Raw genomic sequence first — 21,575 nt, 5'->3', positions numbered from 1 at the left:
GTCATGAAACATCTCCAACAGTTTTTAACCATAACTTTAGGTAGAAACAAGTGATAGAGCGCTTAGAACACCATGAATGTGTTCAGCTCAACAATAACTATTGAATGACATGCAACATGACCTTTTTCGTGACCTAGACCAGGTGTCAAATTTTCAAGCTGATCATTCAGGTCAACTTATACCTACTTACCTAGTTCATTCCACCCGTCTCGACGAAACAAACGCGATGCCGGTAAAATCAGCGTCATAACTCATACAAGTTTCAAGTCAAAAGTTATGATACAAAAACCTTTTCCGCAAAAACGCCAACCTGGAACCTGAACCGTTGACCCTAGGTAAAATCGGAGAACATTACTCAGAAAGGCCTTTGAAAGAGCTATCGAATGCGCTTTCCAGCAGCAGCAGCACTGCAGCTCTACCTATTTGGTTCCTGACTTATGCACCGGTTTGTGAAAAGTTGTCAAAATTGGGAGCAAAGGTTAATTAAAATTTTACTTTTGGTGACCTACAAAGACCTCAGCGATGGCCTGATCAAAAATGACATAGGTACCTAATTCTGAAAGATACTGTAGTGTTCCCGCCGTTACGGGTTGTTTAGGTTTTGTTATGCAAGAGCCTGAGTGAGGGCTGCTTTGTCTAAACGACTGCATTTGCTATTTTCAGGTGACCGCCCCAGACGATTTGTAATGATATGTGACGCATGTTGAACGGCATCAGAGCTGTCCTGATCGGGGCGCAGTGAAGTACGGTTTGCTGAACAGTGATTGCCACTTGGACCGATACTGAAGCCGAAATATTATTGCCGGCTATACTGACGGTGCAGTTGGCTGTATCACCATACTGAGTCACTGACATTTGTACTAAAGTCGCCTATCGTCCCGGACGAAGTGAGTAGCCATACACTGACACAAATCGTGTAATGCTTATTCGCTCTGTCATAAATGCATATTCGTTTGTCACAGTGCCAGCTGGCTACCTATCTGAAATTGTCTCTTGCGGACTGATTAAGAAATAATTTTCGTTGTTAAATTGTCAGTTTATTGGGTATGTGCAGTTCGTGTTGTTGTGGCTGTTCCCCCCAGTGACCTTGGGCGAATCGTAAGCTACATTGAGTTGATTGTCTTTTGTATGTGTTTTCACAGTTTTCTACGGTCATCACGGTCCACAATGATCGCTGCAAGGTGTCACTACTGAATGATCCCAATACATACTGAACGACTAACACTTTGTAGTAAAAACCGGTGGCCAGATCAGTAGAAAATTCCATTAGGACGATTGGCCACAGTAGGTAGATAAGTTTCTGAGATTTTTCATGGGACAGTATAGACCCTACTGATACGCTCTTTCTTCAAGGAGACTAACAATATTAACTGAGATATCCTGTATTATAGAATGTCCTAATTTCCTACAGTTGACAAACCTCGACAACTTCATGTCATCTGGTCTTACAAGTAGTGCAGCTTTGTTGTTATCTCTGTCACTCTTTTCTGTCGGAGGCTTCCTGTGCCGAAGTCAGAAGATGGACATGTCAGGCAACAAGTCGATGTCAGGCAGGACCATCACTCCAACTGAAGCTGGGAGAGAGTACCAGACCAGCTTGAAAACAAAGGCATTCAAACGGGAGTTGCAGGACCTGATGAAGCTCGGCTCACAGCTTGTGCGGTGTATATACGGTAATTGAGCGTGGTCCATGCGACGACTGCGCGTGCGCGGGGCCGCGCGGCGGCTGCGCGTGCGCAGGGCGCGGTGTGCGTGCGCCTGTCTGTTAGACTGTACCGCTGTGTCATCGTCTGCGCGGGTCAGCCGGCCCGCGCGGCATTCTGAAATAGAGTGGCAAACTGAACAGCTGTGTTCCTCTACAACTGGCGACGAGGAAAACGGACAGCCAAAGGACGGGTGCTGGACAAGGCGTGGTCCCGGTCGCCGCGGACGGCTCTGGTATTGAATCCGTTGGGCACCGAGACTTCTGCTGCAGCAAAATGGGTGAGATCGAACCATTTAATCCCGATACGGATTCATGGTGTGAGTTGGAGGAACGTTTTGTCTTCCTCTTGGAAAGTAAGGAAATCGCTGATGGTACCGTCAAGAGAGCTCGTTTATTGACTGCTTGTGGGAAGAAGGCGTATACATTGTTTCGCAGTTTAGTATCGCCGGCTGCACTGCATGATAAATCGTTTGAAGAGCTGTTAGAAGTGATGAGAGCTCACAAAGACCCCAAGCCATCGAAAATATTGAGCAGATTTCGATTTAGCCAGTGCCATCGTGATCCGTCTCAACCTGTTGCAGACTTTATCGCCGAGCTCCGCAAGGCAGCAGAGCACTGCGAGTTTGGAGGCACACTGGAGGATCGGCTGATGGAGCAGCTGGTGTGCGGCATCGCTGACGAGCGCATCCAGAGGCACCTCTTGGCTGAGCCCCAGCTGGACTTCTCCAGAGCTCAGCAAGTCAGCCTGTCGCTCGAGATGTCGAGTAAGGACGCTCAGGTCATCGCAGGTCAGTGCGGGGGCACGGGCCACGCCACTGTCCATGCTGCTGCAGCGCAGGCGAACACAGAGCCTTGCTGGCGTTGCAATCGTGCGAATCACAGTCCAGATATATGCAGATTCCGTAACTTCAAGTGCCGAAACTGTGGCCAGTTCGGCCACATTCAGAGAGCGTGCAGGCGCCGCCCACGGAAGTCGGCCACTTCTGGGAGGCGCCGTCAGTCGGCCAACAATGTCACCGGCTCCGGCGATGAAGAGGACTGGGAGAGCTGGGTGGAAGCCGAAGAAGCAGTCGGCCAGATCCGTCGATCCACTGACACCGGCACTGCTGACGTCAGACAGGTGGGTGGCTCACTTCCGTTCACGTGTGATGTTAAACTGCAACAGACTGATGTGACAATGGAGATCGACACAGGCTCTAGGTACACTCTCATTGGAGAGAATACCTTCAGCATGTTGAACTGCAAGCCTAGGCTGAAAGAGTGTAGGGTTCAGCTACGAGCATATACACATCAGCCCATTCCTGTGCTCGGGGAATTTTGCACCTCTGTCGAGCACAATGGTATGACATACCCTGGTATGAAGGTGATCGTGGTGAAAGGCAGCAGATCCAGTCTCTTGGGCAGAGACTGGTTGGAGGCCATCCGAATCAACTGGTGCGAGGTCAAGGCGGTCTTCAACTCGGCCATCGATCAGCTGAAGGGAAAGTACCGTCAAGTGTTCGAGCCGGGTCTCGGTGAGTTAAAAGGGGTCGAGGTGAAGCTAGAGGTGGACCGTTCTGTGCCCCCCAGATTTTTCAGACCCAGATCCCTGCCGTACGTCTACAGGGAAAAGGTGGAAGAGCAGATCGACAAGGACGTCAAGGCGGGCATCCTGGTGCCGGTGCAGCACAGCCAGTGGGCTGCACCACTGGTTCCAGTGCTGAAAAAGTCTGGTGAGATCAGGGTATGTGCCAACTTCAAACTCACTGCCAACCGTGCCGTCAAACTGGATCAGTATCCACTACCGCTCGTTGAGGATCTTTTTGCTCAGTTAGCGGGAGGAGGGATTTTCTCGAAGATTGATCTGGCACAAGCTTACAACCAGATTCCCATTCATAAAGATTCGAGGGATGTTTTGACGATAAGTACGGCTAAAGGGCCAATGTCCTATACTCGCTTACCATTTGGAATATCAGCTGGGCCAGGGATATTCCAACGAGAGATTGAAAAGGTGTTGAGCGGCATGCCATCTGTTGCCGTGTACCTCGATGACATTTTGGTGAGCAGTAGGTCCACTGAAGAGCACCTGAAGACGCTGGACGAGGTCCTCCGCCGCTTGCAAGAAGCTGGACTGAAGGTACGTGCATCCAAGTGTCAGTTCATGATGCAAAAAGTGGAGTATTTGGGGCATCTGATCGACAGGAATGGCATCAGACCGACGCCAGCCAAAGTGAGAGCTATCAGGGATGCTCCAGTTCCTAAAAGTGTCAAGGAGCTGCTAAGTTTTCTCGGAATGGTGACCTACTACGCAAAGTATCTGCCCTCCCGTGCTGACAAGTTGGCCCCGTTGTACGAGCTCCTCCGGAAAGATTCCAGATGGCGCTGGGGTACCGAGCAGGAGAAGAGCTTCCAGTGGGCGCGGAACGCCCTGACGTCGGACTCATTTCTGGCGCACTACAGGAGTGGCCAGCAGCTCGTCTTGGTCTGTGACGCCTCTCCCGTCGGCATCGGCGCGGTACTGGCGCATCGAGAGGCTGACGGATCAGAGAGGCCTTTGGGGTATGTATCGCGTACTCTGACAGAGTCTGAGCGCAGATATGCACAGATTGACAGAGAAGCTCTAGCCATTGTGTTCGGCGTGTGCAAATTTCACAACTATCTGCTCGGGAACCGTTTTAAGCTGGTAACAGATCACAAGCCGCTGTTACGACTGTTCGGAGAACATCAGGACTTACCGACCATGACCTCTGCTAGGATCAGACGGTGGGCGCTGAAGCTGTCGACATACAGTTACAGCGTTGAGCACAGACCGACTGATCGCATGGGAAATGCCGACGCTCTGTCCCGTCTTCCGTTACCTTTAGGCAAATCAGGTGAACCGGAAGAGCTGGTCTTGATGGTGGACAGTCGCGTAATCGACGCAAAAAAGATAGCCCGACTCACAGCTACGGATCGGACGTTGAGCAGAGTGCTGCAGAGTGTGCAGTATGGTGATTGGTGTGAAGGTGACGATGTGCCAAAATCATTTACCGACAGGAAACTGGAGCTGTCAGTCACCGCAGGCGTCCTCATGTGGGGACACCGTGTCATCATTCCAGAGAGGGCACAAGGCGAGGTACTGGCCGAGCTACATGCTGCCCACCCCGGGATGAGGCGCATGAAGGCGCTGGCACGAGGCTACGTCTGGTGGCCGGGCATCGATGCCGCCATCGAGGAAGTCGTGCGGAGCTGCCAGCCATGCCAGGAGAGCCGCCCAGCACCGGACCGCGCACCGCTGAGTATGTGGCCCTGGCCGGACCGCCCGTGGTCCAGGATTCACATTGATTAAGCTGAGCCGGTAAGAGGATTGGTTGTGGTGGACGCTCACTCAAAATGGGTAGAGGCTGAACTGTGTCACAGTATTGGCTCGAGGACCACCATTGTTCAATTGAGAAAAATGTTTTCACGCTGGGGCCTTCCTGATGTACTCGTGTCAGACAATGCGACAGCATTTACTTCTGAGGAGTTCCAAGAGTTTTTGCGTGGGAACGGCGTAGAGCACAAAACGATAGAACCAGGACACAGTCAGGGGAACGGTTTGGCAGAGAGGATGGTGAGAGAAGTGAAGCTAGCGCTGCAGCGCTCTGGCGGGGGACAATGGGATCTGTGTCTCGCAAATTGGCTCCTTCATCAACACATTGTCCCTCAGTCAACAACTGGTGTTCCGCCCGCAGAGCTGATGCTTGGCAGGAGGCTGCGGAGTAAGCTGGACCTTCTACGGCCGAGCATCCGGGCGACGGTGGTCAAAGGTCAAGTGAGCCAAAAACAAAACCATGACGGTAAGCGTACGCTTCGCACTTTTGACATAGATGACCAGGTTTATGCAAGAAATTTCTCAGTGGGTCGTCCTTGGGTACCCGGCTTTATCTGTGCGATCGATGGACCGGTGTCGTATGTGGTATGATTAGAAGACGGGAGATGCTGGAGACGTCACATCGATCAACTTCGTGAAAGAGGACGAGAGCCAAAAGAGATCGATCTCCAGGTCGATGAACTGAGACGCCGACCCCTGTCCACAGGATATCGTCAGCTACCTGACCTGAGCCGGAGCGGAGAGGTGACATCTGGCGGCGGCGCTGAGGGAGCTCACTCTGGCTGGCTACCGGCTGCCGCCGACGCTGTTCAACGGCCGCCCGCCGCGGCGCTCGTTCGGCCGCCGGCACCTGGTGCTGCCGTTGGGTCGTCTGCCGAGCCGTCTGCTGGGTCGTCTGGCGAGCTGGCTGGTGTTGCTGCTGGGTCGTCTGCTGAGCCGACTCAGCGCGAGGTCTCGGGCGCTGCCGTTCCGTCATCGCCGCTATCTGGCCGAGTGCCGCTGTCGCAATCTCAGCGGACGGCGCCGGTGCCATTGTCGCGGCCCGATGACGCGTCTGTTTCTACGGGCAACCGCAGTGAGCTCGCGCGTCGCTATCCGGTTCGTGTGCGGAACAAACCAAACTTTTACGTGGGAAAGTAATGTACGGTAATTGGGCGTGGTCCATGCGACGACTGCGCGTGCGCGGGGCCGCGCGGCGGCTGCGCGTGCGCAGGGCGCGGTGTGCGTGCGCCTGTCTGTTAGACTGTACCGCTGTGTCATCGTCTGCGCGGGTCAGCCGGCCCGCGCGGCATTCTGAAATAGAGTGGCAAACTGAACAGCTGTGTTCCTCTACATGCGGCATGATGATACTTCAGTCGAGACACTCCCGGGCATCATGGAAGAAGATGTTGCTAAATGGATTCACACCTACATTTCTCTGGGACAGGTGGAACAAGATCTTCAGCATCTTCTCTCCCCAGAAGACTTTCAGAGACACACTGAGACACATAAGAAAACCATGGAGACTGTGAACCAGATTAAGACTGCTCTTGAAGAGTACCAGAGCACACTGAAGAAAACAAGTGTCAAACCACTCTCACGCGCTGGCGTGTCAACAAAATCTGGTTCCTCTAAGTCAGTCAAGTCTGGTCTCCAGCTGATGCGCATCCAGGCGGAACACAACAAGGCCGAGATTCAAGCAAAGCTGAAGATGTTGAACAGAAAACAGGATCTGGATAGACAGCGCCAAGAGCTCGAGTGCAGAAACAGGAATCATTGGAGCTGGAGACTCAGATGGCCGTTCAAGAAATGCAAGAGGAAGTCGTGGAAAGGTTTGAAAGAGAACTGGATGATAGCGCTACAGAAGACGGCCCACCAAATGAACCACAAGCACAGCAAGCAGTGTTGGAAGAACAGAGGATGCTGTCTCAGGAGGGTAATGAACAGAGACCCTCAAGTGGAGCAAGACCGATGTTAACCTCACCTGGCATGCCTCCCAGTGAGTCGCACGCCGCAGCAGCGACTGGACCTGCTGGAGGTAGCTTGAATGTGGAGGCACCAAGTTTTCAGCCACGCGGCCAGCCTCCCTATCATGACCAACAAGATCAAGACGACAACACAACAAATGTGTTGAAAGGTCTCTCCGAGCTGCTGGTGGAGCAGAGCAAGCGCGCCCGTCTACCAGCTATCGAGCCAGATGTGTTTTCTGGAGAAGAGGAGAGGTACCATCTGTGGATGAACAGCTTTGAAACATACATCGAGAACAGGACAGCCTGCCCGCAGGAGCGTCTACACTTTCTGTCCAGATACACAAGAGGAGAAGCCAGATCGATGATTGAAAGCCTGTTGCACCTGAATACTACAGATGCATACGACAATGCCAAGAAGAAACTCCATGATAGGTACGGTAACACCTTCATAACTGCCAATGCCTTCCGCAAGCGCATCCATGAGTGGCCTGCAGTTCGACCCGGCGACGGGAAAGCATTGAGACAACTAGCTGACTACCTCGAGAGCTGTAAGACAGCATCAAGACATGTGAGTGGACTGGCCTCACTTGACTCAGTGGATGAGAACAACGTGATCCTCAAAAAACTGCCACGATACATCGTCGACAGGTGGAGACGCGTGGTTGACGTCAGGTTGTACGAGCCACAAGAAGGTTGTTCTCCCGGCTATCCGTCGTTTGCAGAGTTCGCGGACTTCCTCAGCAAGGAAGCAAGAGTGGCGTGCGGCCCGGTATTGGACAGGTCCGACGAAGCTGGTGGAACAAGACGAACGACCAATGCTGGCCAACGCAGGAAGGAGAACGCGCGCACGTTCTTCTCGTCCGTTTCGTCCAATGGGAGGACATCAGCACCACGTCAAGAGTCAGATAATGCACGACAGACAGACAGAACTGCCAGACTCTGCAGGATCTGTTCGTCACTGCATCCTGTAGAATCCTGCCAGACATTCAAGAACATGTCAGTGTCCGAGCGACATGACGCTGTAACACGACTTGGGCTGTGCAGAGGGTGTTTGTGCAGAGGGCACATCTGGAGAGACTGCCGAAGTCGGCGAAGCTGTGACAGATGTGGACGCTCTCATCCGACGTTGCTTCATGACGACGCAAGGGCAGGAACGCGAGGCGCGTCGACAGGACAGAGGATGGCAGCAGCAGTAGGTGACAACAGAAGACAATACAAGTCACACACGAACAGATGTACTCAGACCCAAGCTACGTCCCTGAAGGTTGCGGTTGAAGGTGAAGGAGCTGAACGCAACGCCTCGTTCGTGCCACCATGCTCTCACACCATGATCGTGCCGGTCATTCTGCGCAACGAGCTGGAACCGTCACAACAGCTGACAGTCTATGCTGTGCTAGATCCTCAATCGGATGCCTGTTTCATTCAAGAATCAACGCTCAGACAGGTCTCTGGACAAGGAGAAGACGTGACTCTTCAGCTCAGCACCATAGCGGGCAAGACCAGAGTTGTGACCAAGAGAGTGACAAACCTGTCAGTTCAGGGACTGAATGCACCGGAGCGTATCATGCTACCTGCGACGTATTCTCGTGATGAGATACCGGCAGAAAGGTGGCTGATACCGAAGCGAGAAACAGCTCGAAACTGGAGGCATCTGGCTCATCTGGAGGAAGAACTGCCCCCATACTTCCCTGAAGCTGAAATTGGCCTGCTCATAGGCGTGAACTGCGCACGCGCATTGAAGCCGAAAGAGGTGGTTTCAGTTGACAGTGACGATCCCTGGGCAATGAGAACGGAGCTGGGGTGGACCATCGTGGGTATTACGCACGGGCCCAACATCACTTCGACGTGTCACTGTGCGCGCGTAGGGCCAGATGAAGTGTCTGTATGCCACTTTGCGTTCAAGACGCGTGTGCAGGAAGTGAGCCCGATGCAAGTGGCACGCATGCTGGAAGCGGACTTTCTGGATGAAGGCGCTCACAAGAAAGTCTCTCAGGACGACCGGAAGTTCCAGAAGGTGATGAAGGAACAGTTCCACCAGCGGGAGGATGGTCATGTTGAGGGACCACTGCCTCTGAAGGATCCAGAAGTGACATTTCCAGACAACAGGTACCTGGCCATAAAACGTCTACACAGTCTGAAGAGAAGGTTTGCCCGAGATCCTGGTCTGAAGGACGCCTACGAGAACTCCATGAACGAGTCGCTCGCAGCAGGATACACTGAATGTGTCCCAGACGACGACGACGTCAAAGAGGGAAAGACCTGGTACGTTCCCCATCATGCTGCCGTTCATCCGAGAAAGGACAAAATACGTGTAGTTTACGACTGCAGCGCGGAATATCAAGGTGCTTCATTGAACAACGAGCTGCTCCAGGGCCCGGACTACGTGAACAGTCTGGCAGGAATCCTGGTGAGATTTCGGAAAGAAAGAGTGGCTCTGAGCTGCGACATCAAGGCGATGTTTAACCAGGTTGGTGTCAGCAAGGAGCACAGGAATCTGTTGAGATTTCTGTGGTGGGAACAGGGCGACACGAGTCGAGAGCCAGCTGAGTTCAGGGTCACCACTCATCTGTTTGGTGCGGTGTCATCGCCTGCGTGCGCGATGTACGCGCTGAACATGATAGCAGAAAAGTATGAACCGACACACGGAAGAGAAGCGTCCGAGTTTGTACGTAGAAACTTCTACGTTGATGACGGCGTCACAAGCGTGGAAAGCTCGGATGCTGCTATACGGCTGGCCCGTGACACTGTCCAGCTGTGTGCAGAAGGCGGTTTCACGCTTCACAAGTTTGTGTCGAACGAACCGTCGGTGCTAAAAGCACTGTCGCCTGGTGCCACTGGGTGCGACCCATCGGTGGAAGTCGGTCGCCAGCACTCAGGTCAGTTCGAGCAGGCCCTGGGTATCAAGTGGGATACGGTGGAAGACACGCTGAGCTTTCACGCTGTGATTCCGGACAAGCCGATGACGAGAAGAGGGATTTTATCATCAGTTTCTTCGCTGTATGATCCACTGGGTCTCGTCTCCCCAGTGATCTTGGAGGGAAAGAGAATCATCAAGCAGTTGTGCTGCGACGGATACAGCTGGGATGAAGCTGTCCCAGAAGAGACAGTGGCCCGTTGGTTGGATTGGAAGAGAGACGTGCTCCTTCTCTCAGAGACACCGATACCAAGATGCTACAAACCTGGCGGCGGCAAGATGAAGCTGTACGAACTGCATCATTTTTCTGACGCCAGTACCGTCGGATACGGGCAGTGCTCCTATCTCCGTATGAAAGACGAACACGACCTGATTGCGACGTGTCTTGTGATGAGCAAGTCAAAGGTGACTCCCAAGCGATCGACTACAATTCCTCGACTGGAGCTGATGGCGGCCGCTCTCTCCGTGAGAGTTGGATGCTTTCTGCAAGAGGAGCTCGACATCACAGGCATCGAGCACTACTACTGGACGGACAGTCAGGTCGTTCTAGGATATATACACAACGAAACCCGGCGATTTCACGTGTTTGTCGCGAACCGCGTGCAGCAGATCCGACAACACACCACTTCCGATCAGTGGAGATATGTACAGTCAGATGAAAACCCAGCAGATCTGGCCTCCCGAGGACTGCAGGCAGCGGCCATCAAGGACTGTGATCTCTGGTGGCGTGGACCGAAGTTTCTTCAAGCAGGAGAAGTTCCGAATGAAGCAACTCAGATTGAACTCCAAGATGACGACCCGGAGGTCAAGAAGAAAACAGTTCTGACTACGCGCTCCAAACAGGTCGAAGGTTTTCCAAACATGTCTGACCGGCTAGTCGTGTTCTCTAGCTGGTTCAGGGCAAGACGAGCGATCGCGATCTGTATCAGATACGGGAGACGTCTGCTGGAGCGAGTGAGACAAAAACGTCAAAGCAGTGACGCTGAACTTGTTCCATCGTTGACAGAATCACCAGTTGGAGCAGAAGAGATGAAGAGAGCTGAGCTCGTCATACTGAAGAGTGTGCAGCAGCAGGTGTTTGGGGACGAAGTTGCGACTCTGACGATATCTCAGCCCTCAACTGAAGTTCGAGTGAAGAAACGGAGTCATCTGTACCGACTGGATCCCTTCGTTGCAGATGACGGACTCCTGCGCGTCGGAGGAAGGCTGAAGAGGAGTGGACAGCCCTTCGACGTGGTACATCCAGTGATCTTGCCAAAGGTTCATCACGTGACTCGTCTTGTCGTTGCAGCCTACCACGAGAGGACGTGTCACTCAGGAAGGGAGCTGACGCTGAGCGAAATCCGGATGTCTGGATACTGGATTGTGAAAGGAAGATCGGCTGTGGGCCGTCACATCAAGAACTGCATCAAGTGCAGGAGGCTGAGAGGAACGCCTTGCAGTCAGAAAATGGCAGATCTTCCCAGCGAGCGTGTAGACGAAGCGGAGCCATTCACCCACTCAGGTGTTGACTGCTTCGGACCGTTCTTCGTCAGAGAACGGCGCAGTGAAGTCAAACGATGGGGGATCCTATTCACATGTCTAAGTTCACGGGCTGTTCATCTAGAGACCCTCAACTCAATGACGGCGGATGCTTTTATCAATGCCTACCGCCGATTCACCTGCCGAAGAGGAAAGGTTCGAGCTCTGTATCACGACCGAGGTACGAACTTCATCGGAGGAAGAGGACATCTAGAAGCTGCTTTGTCTGAGATGGACCACGACAACATCCGACGCACTCTGTTAAAGGACAACTGTGATTGGATACAGTTCAACCCCATCACACCCAAGGCCAGCCACATGGGAGGTGCGTGGGAGCGGCAGATACGCACCGTCCGCTCTGCGCTGAGCAGTCTCCTTCAAGATCTCGGTCAGCAGCTGGACGACGAGCTGCTCAGAACTCTACTGACGGAAGCGGAAGCAGTAGTCAATAGTCGCCCTCTCTCTTGTGTCAGTATGAATGACACTAGTGTAGTTGAGCCGATCACTCCCGACCAGCTGCTCACCTTAAGGTCAAAGGTAGTGCTCCCTCTCCCTGGGAAGTTCTGCCGGCCTGACATCTACGGGAGACAGCGCTGGCGCCGGGTCCAGTACCTCGCCAATCAGTTTTGGCAGCGCTGGCGGAGAGAGTTCCTTCCGTCTCTCCAGGAGCAACGAAAGTGGCATCATCCAGAGCCGAACATCAGTCAGGACGACATCGTCATTGTCGTCGACGAGGACACTCCACGCAACAGGTGGCCGCTCGCACGAGTGGTCGACGCGCACACAGGTGCCGACGGTCTAGTGAGGAGTGTGCGTGTGCGCATTGGCAACAGTGAATATGACAGACCCGTCCACAAACTGATTCTCCTCGTGAAGAGCGGGGATGGAGATTCCGCGACGGGGAGCCGTTGTGCTGAGTAGCGTGATTTGGTCGGAGCGCGACCGATAAGACCGAGACGCTTGTGAGCGCTGATACCCGGTCTGAACTTTGGTGCATTGTGCTCCGCTGTGCGGATGGCAGTACGACGGCGCCCGTGTTTCATATTGCTATGTCAGAAGTGATATTTCGTTACTTTCTCGCTCGACGTGTACGGCGTTACGTGGGCTCGCCTGTGTCTACTGACGAACATTCGGTTGTTCGCGCGTCCCGTCGCAATGTGACGTTGCCGCGCGACGGCGGCCCATAGCCGCCTCAGTGCGTAAGGAAAATTAGGAGAGCTGTGCCTAATTTTGGGGAGCCATGTTCCCGCCGTTACGGGTTGTTTAGGTTTTGTTATGCAAGAGCCTGAGTGAGGGCTGCTTTGTCTAAACGACTGCATTTGCTATTTTCAGGTGACCGCCCCAGACGATTTGTAATGATATGTGACGCATGTTGAACGGCATCAGAGCTGTCCTGATCGGGGCGCAGTGAAGTACGGTTTGCTGAACAGTGATTGCCACTTGGACCGATACTGAAGCCGAAATATTATTGCCGGCTATACTGACGGTGCAGTTGGCTGTATCACCATACTGAGTCACTGACATTTGTACTAAAGTCGCCTATCGTCCCGGACGAAGTGAGTAGCCATACACTGACACAAATCGTGTAATGCTTATTCGCTCTGTCATAAATGCATATTCGTTTGTCACAGTGCCAGCTGGCTACCTATCTGAAATTGTCTCTTGCGGACTGATTAAGAAATAATTTTCGTTGTTAAATTGTCAGTTTATTGGGTATGTGCAGTTCGTGTTGTTGTGGCTGTTCCCCCCAGTGACCTTGGGCGAATCGTAAGCTACATTGAGTTGATTGTCTTTTGTATGTGTTTTCACAGTTTTCTACGGTCATCACGGTCCACAATGATCGCTGCAAGGTGTCACTACTGAATGATCCCAATACATACTGAACGACTAACACTTTGTAGTAAAAACCGGTGGCCAGATCATGTAGCGAGCTATCTGTTGCTTTTCACCGCGCCTTTCTAGCTTGCTTACTTTCCGAGATAATCTGGTGTGGCCAAAAGCCCCCCCCCCCCCCACCGTGGCGAGGTTGGCTGAGAGGCCCACCCGGGCACTGGCTAAACAAAACATCCATAGTTTTATCTTCCGTTGACTACATATTACTCTTCACGTCGATTTAGAGACAATATTTGGCTATTTAAGCAAATTCAGGAGGTCGTCGGTGTTGTGTTGCCTCTTCACAGTGGCCTCGTGAGAGGCGGGCGGCCGAAAACGATCACCGGAACTGCCGGACGTGTATTCTGGCCGCCGCACAACAAGATACCAAAAAACCACGCGACCAACGCCTACGCCGCCATTACCGGAAGTCCACCCCGGACTTAGTAGTGGGCCGATGCAGATGACTAAACACGAGACGAGAGGGCGGTGAGCGTTCTTACAATCATAGTGCCTATCAAATAAGAAACTAAGCACGACTACAACGCGTGGGCATGAAACGTCTACATTTTACAAATCACATTGGCGCCGGTTCGGAATTTGCAATCAGCTGACACGACTTGGGTCTTCCCTAAAAATAACAAAGCAACCTCGCACAATTCTGGCGCAGCTGATACGAACACTGAACAGCGCAACTAAATTCACGACACAACACCACCCCTCTCTTTGAGGGAAAACACACCCTATGAAAACACCCAGGCACAGGTACGGTGCTGAGCTAAACTGTACACGCGCAAACTCGCCTAACCTACGGCGAGAAACGCTTCCGCGGCCTACGCACCCTACGGCTGCGGCGCGGGGCCGCATGCTCGTCAGGGGCGGCACCGACTGGCGCCGCTGGGACAGGACTGGTACCCCTGGGCGGCTCGGGACACACATCATCGGTAGGAGCGGGGTCCACGGTCACAGGGGCTGGGTCAGTAGGCTCGGGCTCGCCCCCGACTGGGTAAAAGGTCACCGGCACCTCGCGATCAGCTTCCCCCGGGCGGCCCGGTACCAGGCGCCTGGCATGCACCCGCTCACCTGTGGCCAGCCTGTAGCTGACCGGACCGGTCCTGCGGCTCACCTGCACAGAGCGCTGCCCCTCGACCCGGCCCGTCCCGGGCTTCCGTACTCGCACCCAGTCGCCAGCTTCCCATCGCGGGGCGGCCGTGGCGGTGCGGTCATACCGGGCCCTGTAGGTCTCCTGGTACGACTGGTGATGCTGCCGGACAGCTCGATCCTCGGCAGCACGGCCGGACGGGGTCACATCGGACGGGGTCACATCGAGAATCGTCCGCGCCTCCCGCCCCCTCATCAAAACAAAGGGCGACACTCCGGTCGCCGGGTGGATTGTGACCCGGTACTCACCCAGGAACTTTCTGACAAACGTCGAGCGCGGCTCCCTCGCCAGGCGAGCCGACTGGATGGCTTCCTTAACCGTCCGGTTCAGCCGCTCGACCATGCCGTTGGTCTGCGGCGAATAGGGCGAACTAAACGTCTGTTTGACGCCCACGCGACCCAAAAACTCGGCGAGTCGGCCCGACCGGAACGCAGGGCCGTTATCTGACAGTAGCTCCAGCGGCACACCTTCGCGAGCGAACACTGTCTCCAGGAACTGGCAGATACTGTCTGCCGTCGCGTCCTGGCAGAGCGCGACCTCCGGCCACCGGCTGTACATATCGACGAGCACAATGCCGTAGCGCTCAGACGACGGACCTCTCATGGGACCGATCACGTCCACCATGAGGCGCTGCCACGGTCCATCTGGGAGTGGGATGGGCTGGAGGGGCGGCCTCTCCCTCCGCACGTGCCCATCGTGCTGAGAGCAGACCTCACAGCTCTTCAGCAGGTCACGCACCTGCCGGTCCAGGCGCGGCCACCAGAAACGCTCACGAAGCCGCTGTTTTGTGCGGACCACCCCCTGGTGGCCCGCGTGCGCGTTAGTCAGAACGCGCTCGCGCAGCGCCGCTGGCACCACCAGCCGGTCACCGCGGAGCAGCAACTGGCCATGTACGGACAGCTCGTCCCGTACCTGAAAGAAACCAGCTGCTCGGGGGTCAACGTCCCTCTGGCGGGGCCACTGCCCGGACACGTACCCACGGACGACGCTGAGACACTCGTCGGCCGCCGAGGCGTCACTGAGCTCCTCCTCAGAGATGGCTGCTGCCACCGTCAGAGCTGCAATCTGGAGATCGTCATCATCCGGCCACCAGGTCTCGGCTACCGGCAGCCGTGACAGGCCGTCGGCCACGGTGTTCCGCTCCGAGCGGACGTACTCAACGTCGAAAGAAAACTCGAGCAGGCGGGCCTCCCACCGCGCGACACGCCGGCCGACGCGCGTGGAACCCTTGGGACCGAAAATAGTACACAGAGCCTGATGATCCGTGCGCAGAGTGAATTTCCGCCCCCAGAGATAGTGGCGAAACTTCTCACAGGCCCACACCACGGCCAGCGCCTCCTTCTCCACAGTGGAGTAGTTACGCTCGGCCGGAGAGAACGACTTAGACGCGTACGCGATGACCCTGGGCGACCCCGAGGCGTCGATCTGCGTCACACACGCGCCTGCTCCGACGTCGCTGGCGTCGGTCGTCAGCACCGTGGCGAGCGCGGGGTCGAACATACCCAGCGCCGGTGACTGACGGATGGCGTCCTTGACGCGCTGGACGGCGCTGGACAGCGCCGGCGACCACTCGAACTTGTCAGCGCGCAGCGCAGCTCGCAGCGGCTCGACCAGGTCCGAGTACCGCGGCATGAAACGGGCGTGGTAGCCCGTGGCTCCCAGGAAGGCGCGGAGGCCCTTCTCGTCCTGTGGCTCTGGAGCCTCCAGCAGCGGACTGATCCGCCCTGGGTCGATCTGCACACCGGCCGCTGAGATCCTGTAACCGAGGAAATCAATGTCACGGCAGCCGGTGGCACTCTTGGACCAGTTCACTTTCACACGGTGGTCCTCCAACCGCCGCAGCACCTGCTTCAGGCGAGCGTCATGCTCCGCCTGGGACGGTGCGTGGATGATGATGTCGTCGAGGTACACCTCCACCCCGGGGATGCCCTCCAGCATCGACGTCATCACCCTCTGAAAACAAGGGCCGGCACTCGCCAGACCAAAGTTTACACGGCGGAACCGGTACAAACCCTTGTGGCTGACAAACGTGGTCAGGTTCTGGCTGTCGGGATGCAGCTCCAGCTGGTGGTACGCGTCCTTCAGGTCCAGCCTGGAGAACATCAGCGAACCACGGAGCCGATCGAGAACGTCCTCAATCCTCGGGAGAGGATGACCATCCGTGATGACCGCCTGGTTCACCCTCCTCATGTCAACGCAGAGGCGGATGGCACCGTCCCGTTTCCTGCCAACGACCAGTGGTGAGATCCAGGGAGACGCGCTCACCTTCTCAATCACACCCTGGGCCTCCAGCTCATCAATCCGGGCACTCACTGCGTCCAGCACAGCCAAAGGCAGGCGGCGCAGTGGCTGGCGCACTGGTGGTACCCCTGGGTCAACTGTCACTCGGTGCTGGTACCCAAGGATAGCGGGTTGGGCCCCCGGAGAGGCTGGTAGCTCGTCAGGTGGGCTGGTGGGTTGGGCAGGCTCAGGAGAGGACACACAGGTGGGGTTGGTGGACACACTGCACACACGGTTGCCCACAATACAAACATCAAACACTTCCATCAGGTCAAGGCCCATCAGAGCGCGTCCTGACGGCACAACATACACTTTGACCAACTCTGTTTTCCCCCGGCATGACACATGAACACTTTTCACCCCCAGCACATTTAGCACGCTCCCCCCGTAGGCACAAAGGCTCTCCTCGGCTGCCCCGAGATCACCCTGCACAGAGTCCCTCGGCAGGATGGAAACTGGAGACCCTGAGTCCACAGTGAAAGTTACCTTGAGCCCCTCTACCTCAGCATCAAGGGTCAGCGGCACGGCACTAGCCCCAACAGCTAGCACCTGGACACTAGAAACCACACTAGCACCGCAGTGCTGGGCAAAGTGGTTGGTCTTACCGCACTTGGAGCACTTCCTACCGAATGCTGGGCAGCCGCGGTCACCTCTGCGATGTCCAGGGCGCCCGCAGCCCCAGCACTCAGGGCCTGCTGTCTGCCGCTGTGGTTGCTGCCGTCTCGGCTGCTGCTGCCTCCCCTGCGGAAGCTGCTGCCGTCCTTCCTGCTGCTGGGCTGGGACCGGGCCGGAGCGTCTGCGTCTGGACCCCCCTCGCTGAAACTTCTGTGGCTGCAGGGCCTGGACAGGCACAGGCACGGCTGGTCCCTCGATCACCCTTGCTTCTCGTTCAGCAGACTCCAGGGTGTCGGCCAGAGTCAGGGTCTTCTCCAGAGTCAGACCTGACCCTTCCATGAGAAGCCGCTGCCTCAGCTTAGAGCTCACGGTCTTCTCAATCACCTGGTCCCTGATAAACTCGTCCATCTGGGCACCGTACTCACACGTGCTGGCCAACTGGCGCAGCACGGAGACCCACTGGCTGGTGGTCTCACCTGGTTGCTGCCCCCGGCTGCGAAAGCGGTAGCGCTCAACACAAACATTCTGTTTGGGAGCGAAATGGGCCACGAGGCGGCGCAGGCACCATTGGAAGTCGTCCTCGCTTTCCAGCTTCTCCATGGGTGGCAGATTCTCAAACACCCGCTGCCCCTCCGTCCCTAGACAAGTCAGGAGGACAGCTTGGCGACGTGCGGGAGGGAAAGCGTCACCTCCGACCGCACACAAAAAGTTCTCAAACATCCTGACCCACCGAGGCCAGGGAATCGCCGGCTCAGCTCCAGCGGTGGGCAAAAACGGCGCGGGAGCCGCCGCGAAATCCATGGTGAAAAATCACTGTTCGAAGTCCTCAGTCGCCACTTTGTTGTGTTGCCTCTTCACAGTGGCCTCGTGAGAGGCGGGCGGCCGAAAACGATCACCGGAACTGCCGGACGTGTATTCTGGCCGCCGCACAACAAGATACCAAAAAACCACGCGACCAACGCCTACGCCGCCATTACCGGAAGTCCACCCCGGACTTAGTAGTGGGCCGATGCAGATGACTAAACACGAGACGAGAGGGCGGTGAGCGTTCTTACAATCATAGTGCCTATCAAATAAGAAACTAAGCACGACTACAACGCGTGGGCATGAAACGTCTACATTTTACAAATCACATTGGCGCCGGTTCGGAATTTGCAATCAGCTGACACGACTTGGGTCTTCCCTAAAAATAACAAAGCAACCTCGCACAATTCTGGCGCAGCTGATACGAACACTGAACAGCGCAACTAAATTCACGACACAACAGTCGGTTTACTGGGGACGGTCCCCAGTATCCCAAAAGTTACTGGGGACCGGTCCCCAGTGTCCCCAGTGGTGGTTGCGCGCCTGAGAATAAGTACATAGGATCGAAAGCGTTCTTTTTTTAAAAGTTGGTTGAATGCATGATAATCTCCGTTCCTGATGCTCATAGAAGTTGGAACTATCCGAGTGACGTCAAGCGTTAAAGGGACACTCCCACCTTAAAGGGACCCTCCCACCTTCAAAAAAGTCAATGAATTGGCATGAAAGTGATGTCGCTCGGTTCAGAAAGAGCAAAAACGAATATCTACCAAATTTCATCGAAAAATATTCACCGGTTTTCAAGATATTAGACTTTTACTTTTGTTTACTATTTGGGATCTCCGCTGTTCCTAGCGACTTTATTTGAAAGTGCGGCATTTGTTGCGCGCAAAGCAGCATATACCACCGCGTGCTACAAAACGTTTTAGTCAAACATTTAACGGACGTTCGAAAGCCTGATGACGTCATCAGACTCCCGTAATGGTTAAGAGATAGGGACTAAGCTGGTCCCACCCTGCAAGTAAAGGGAAGAAATTTCTTGAACACCATAAAGCTGCGGGGGTTGCGACCAGGATAAATGGTGGTTTCTGAGCCTGGCCGCAAACTTGGCTATCTCAACTCAAAACTAATGTTAAGGTGGGATGGTCCCTTTAACATTAGTTTTGAGTTGAGATAGCCAAATTGGTGGCCATGGCCTGCAAATACCGGTTTGGGCACTCACAACATCGAAAAATGCTTTAATTCGAAGATATGGAATTTCAAACTTGCAGTTTTCGGATTCTAAGGGGCTAATGCATTGGAATGCCCCCTTAGAATTTGTGACGTCAGCGAAGATCTAACGTTTTTTAAATCTTAGACTAAAACCATCGTTAACACGTGGTGGTATACGCTGCTTTGCGCGCAACGTCTGTCGCACTTTAAGACTGCCAAATTATTGCTTCCAAATAAAGTCGCTAGTAACAGGGGAGATCCCAAAAAGTAAACAAAAGTAAAAGCCTAATTTCTTGAAAACCAGTGAATATTTTTCGGTGAAATTTGGTAGATATTCGTTTTCGCTCTTTCTGAACCAAGGGACATCACTTTCATGCCAATTCATTAACTTTTTTGAAGGTGGGAGGGTCCCTTTAACCCTCGCCCGTACATGCCATTTTCCCATCCTAGAACGCACATGGGGGGGGGGGGGGGGGGTGGTTGCCACCCCCCCCCCCCCGCGCCATTTCGTTCCTGTTGGAGATAGAGCTTAGCAGTAAAGACCAAAAAGATTCTTTGGGAAGAGACGAATCCAATGATACCCAGTTTTACCTTCTCAGGTCAGTCATTGACCTTCCAGGTCAGGTCAAACTAAAAAATGTTGCTGTTTTGGGGTCACCGTTGGATATCAAGTGCGCTGCTTATCAAATACCGATGACGATGCTGTTTTCTGGTGCCAAGCCAGCTAGAACCTCTTTGTCACACTATCCGACCAGAATTTTGCTGCTGAGGTCATTTCAGGTCAAGTTAGGTCAAGGTCAATTATATGCGTTTGTATGTCTGTGTGTGTCTGTGTGTATACTGATGTGTGCACCGATTGTTTTTGGGTCCATATCACATGAAATCATGATCTGAGAAGCTTTTACCAAAAATGCAGTCAAAAAACTTCACAAAAAGTAAATTCAGCTTGCCTAAAACGCAATTATCTTAGATGACCTAGGTTGACCTTGACCCTGACCTTGACCCCTGTACATCGTCGAACAACATGTTCCATGATAGGTGGGAGGTAAGACTGGCAAAAAAGGCCGAAATCAGGGTGTCAAAAGCTCACAAGGCCCATGGCAAACGCAAGATGTTGAGAATTGGCCATTTGGGTCATGACATGACCTGAAAAACAAGGTCATATCTCCGAAACCAAAAAATCACAGAAACTTGAAATTTTCAGTGGACATCAAGAAAGGATAGACGAGCAGCTATACGAAAAATCAGCCTTCTAGCTCTAAAAATGTTGAATGCAGAGCAGAAAGACTGCCTGGGGGGGGGGGTGGCAACCACCCCCCCATGTGCGGGCGAGGGTTTTAACCCTCGCCCGCACATGCCATTTTCCCATCCTAGAACGCACATGGGGGGGTGGTTGCCACCCCCCCCCCCGCGCCATTTCGTTCCTGTTGGAGATAGAGCTTAGCAGTAAGGACCAAAAAGATTCTTTGGGAAGAGACGAATCCAATGATACCCAGTTTTACCTTCTCAGGTCAGTCATTGACCTTCCAGGTCAGGTCAAACTAAAAAATGTTGCTGTTTTGGGTCACCGTTGGATATTAAGTGCGCTGCTTATCAAATACCGATGACGATGCTGTTTTCTGGTCCCAAGCCAGCTAGAACCTCTTTGTCACACTATCCGACCAGAATTTTGCTGCTGAGGTCATTTCAGGTGAAGTTAGGTCAAGGTCAATTATATGTGTTTGTATGTCTGTGTGTTTCTGTGTGTATACTGATGTGTACACCGATTGTTTTTGGGTCCATATCACATGAAATCATGATCTGAGAAGCTTTTACCAAAAATGCAGTCAAAAAACTTCACAAAAAGTCAATTCAGCTTGCCTAAAACGCAATTATCTTAGATGACCTAGGTTGACCTTGACCCTGACCTTGACCCCTGTACATCGTCGAACAACATGTTCCATGATAGGTGGGAGGTAAGACTGGCAAAAAAGGCCGAAATCAGGGTGTCAAAAGCTCACAAGGCCCATGGTAAACGCAAGATGTTGAGAATTGGCCATTTGGGTCATGACATGACCTGAAAAACAAGGTCATATCTCTGAAACCAAAAATTACAGAAACTTGAAGTTTTCAGTGGACATCAAGAAAGGATAGACGAGCAGCTATACGAAAAATCAGCCTTCTAGCTCTAAAAATGTTGAGTGCAGAGCAGAAAGACTGCCCGGGGGGTGGCA

The 21,575-nt window shown here is 53.8% G+C and overlaps 2 protein-coding genes across 3 annotated transcripts; one reads left to right on the top strand and one right to left on the bottom strand.

Moving 5' to 3' along the window:
• The first annotated feature begins 2,160 nt into the window (after positions 1-2,160).
• Positions 2,161-6,362, top strand: LOC122367000. Of its 2 annotated transcripts, none has more exons than XM_043339735.1 (2): positions 2,161-2,825; positions 5,743-6,362. In XM_043339735.1, exons 1-2 carry the CDS (start codon positions 2,196-2,198, stop codon positions 5,764-5,766), a joined length of 654 nt encoding a protein of 217 aa, XP_043195670.1. In that variant the 5' UTR covers positions 2,161-2,195; the 3' UTR covers positions 5,767-6,362. The 2 variants fall into 2 exon arrangements, 1 of the variants encoding a protein (XP_043195670.1); XR_006253980.1 differs by lacking the exon at positions 2,161-2,825 and adding an exon at positions 5,039-5,502.
• A 7,772-nt stretch (positions 6,363-14,134) lies between these two features.
• On the bottom strand, positions 14,135-17,949 carry LOC122366997 (uncharacterized protein K02A2.6-like). The gene is made up of 3 exons (XM_043339731.1): positions 17,719-17,949; positions 14,419-16,803; positions 14,135-14,140 (listed from the first exon to the last, which is right to left on the bottom strand). Exons 1-3 carry the CDS (start codon positions 17,947-17,949, stop codon positions 14,135-14,137), a joined length of 2,622 nt encoding a protein of 873 aa, XP_043195666.1.
• Positions 17,950-21,575: the final 3,626 nt, after the last annotated feature.

This window comes from Amphibalanus amphitrite, unplaced genomic scaffold (genome assembly GCF_019059575.1).
Source record: "Amphibalanus amphitrite isolate SeventyFive unplaced genomic scaffold, NRLGWU_Aamphi_draft 000844F_arrow, whole genome shotgun sequence".
Taxonomy (NCBI): Eukaryota; Metazoa; Arthropoda; class Thecostraca; order Balanomorpha; family Balanidae; genus Amphibalanus; species Amphibalanus amphitrite.
Note: the sequence above shows the minus strand (reverse complement) of the source record. Positions and strands in the feature narration are given on the sequence as shown.

Bases quoted from the DNA above. Each gene is read 5' to 3' on its own strand.
- LOC122367000 (XM_043339735.1), top strand. From the start codon at position 2,196: ATGAGAGCTCACAAAGACCCCAAGCCATCGAAAATATTGAGCAGATTT. The intron at 2,826-5,742 runs GTGGGTGGCTCA...CCCTGTCCACAG, and splicing joins GCACTGCTGACGTCAGACAG to GATATCGTCAGCTACCTGAC.
- LOC122366997 (XM_043339731.1), bottom strand. From the start codon at position 17,949: ATGGAGAAGCTGGAAAGCGAGGACGACTTCCAATGGTGCCTGCGCCGC. The intron at 16,804-17,718 runs GTGAGCTCTAAG...CCAGTGCGCCAG, and splicing joins ACCAGGTGATTGAGAAGACC to CCACTGCGCCGCCTGCCTTT.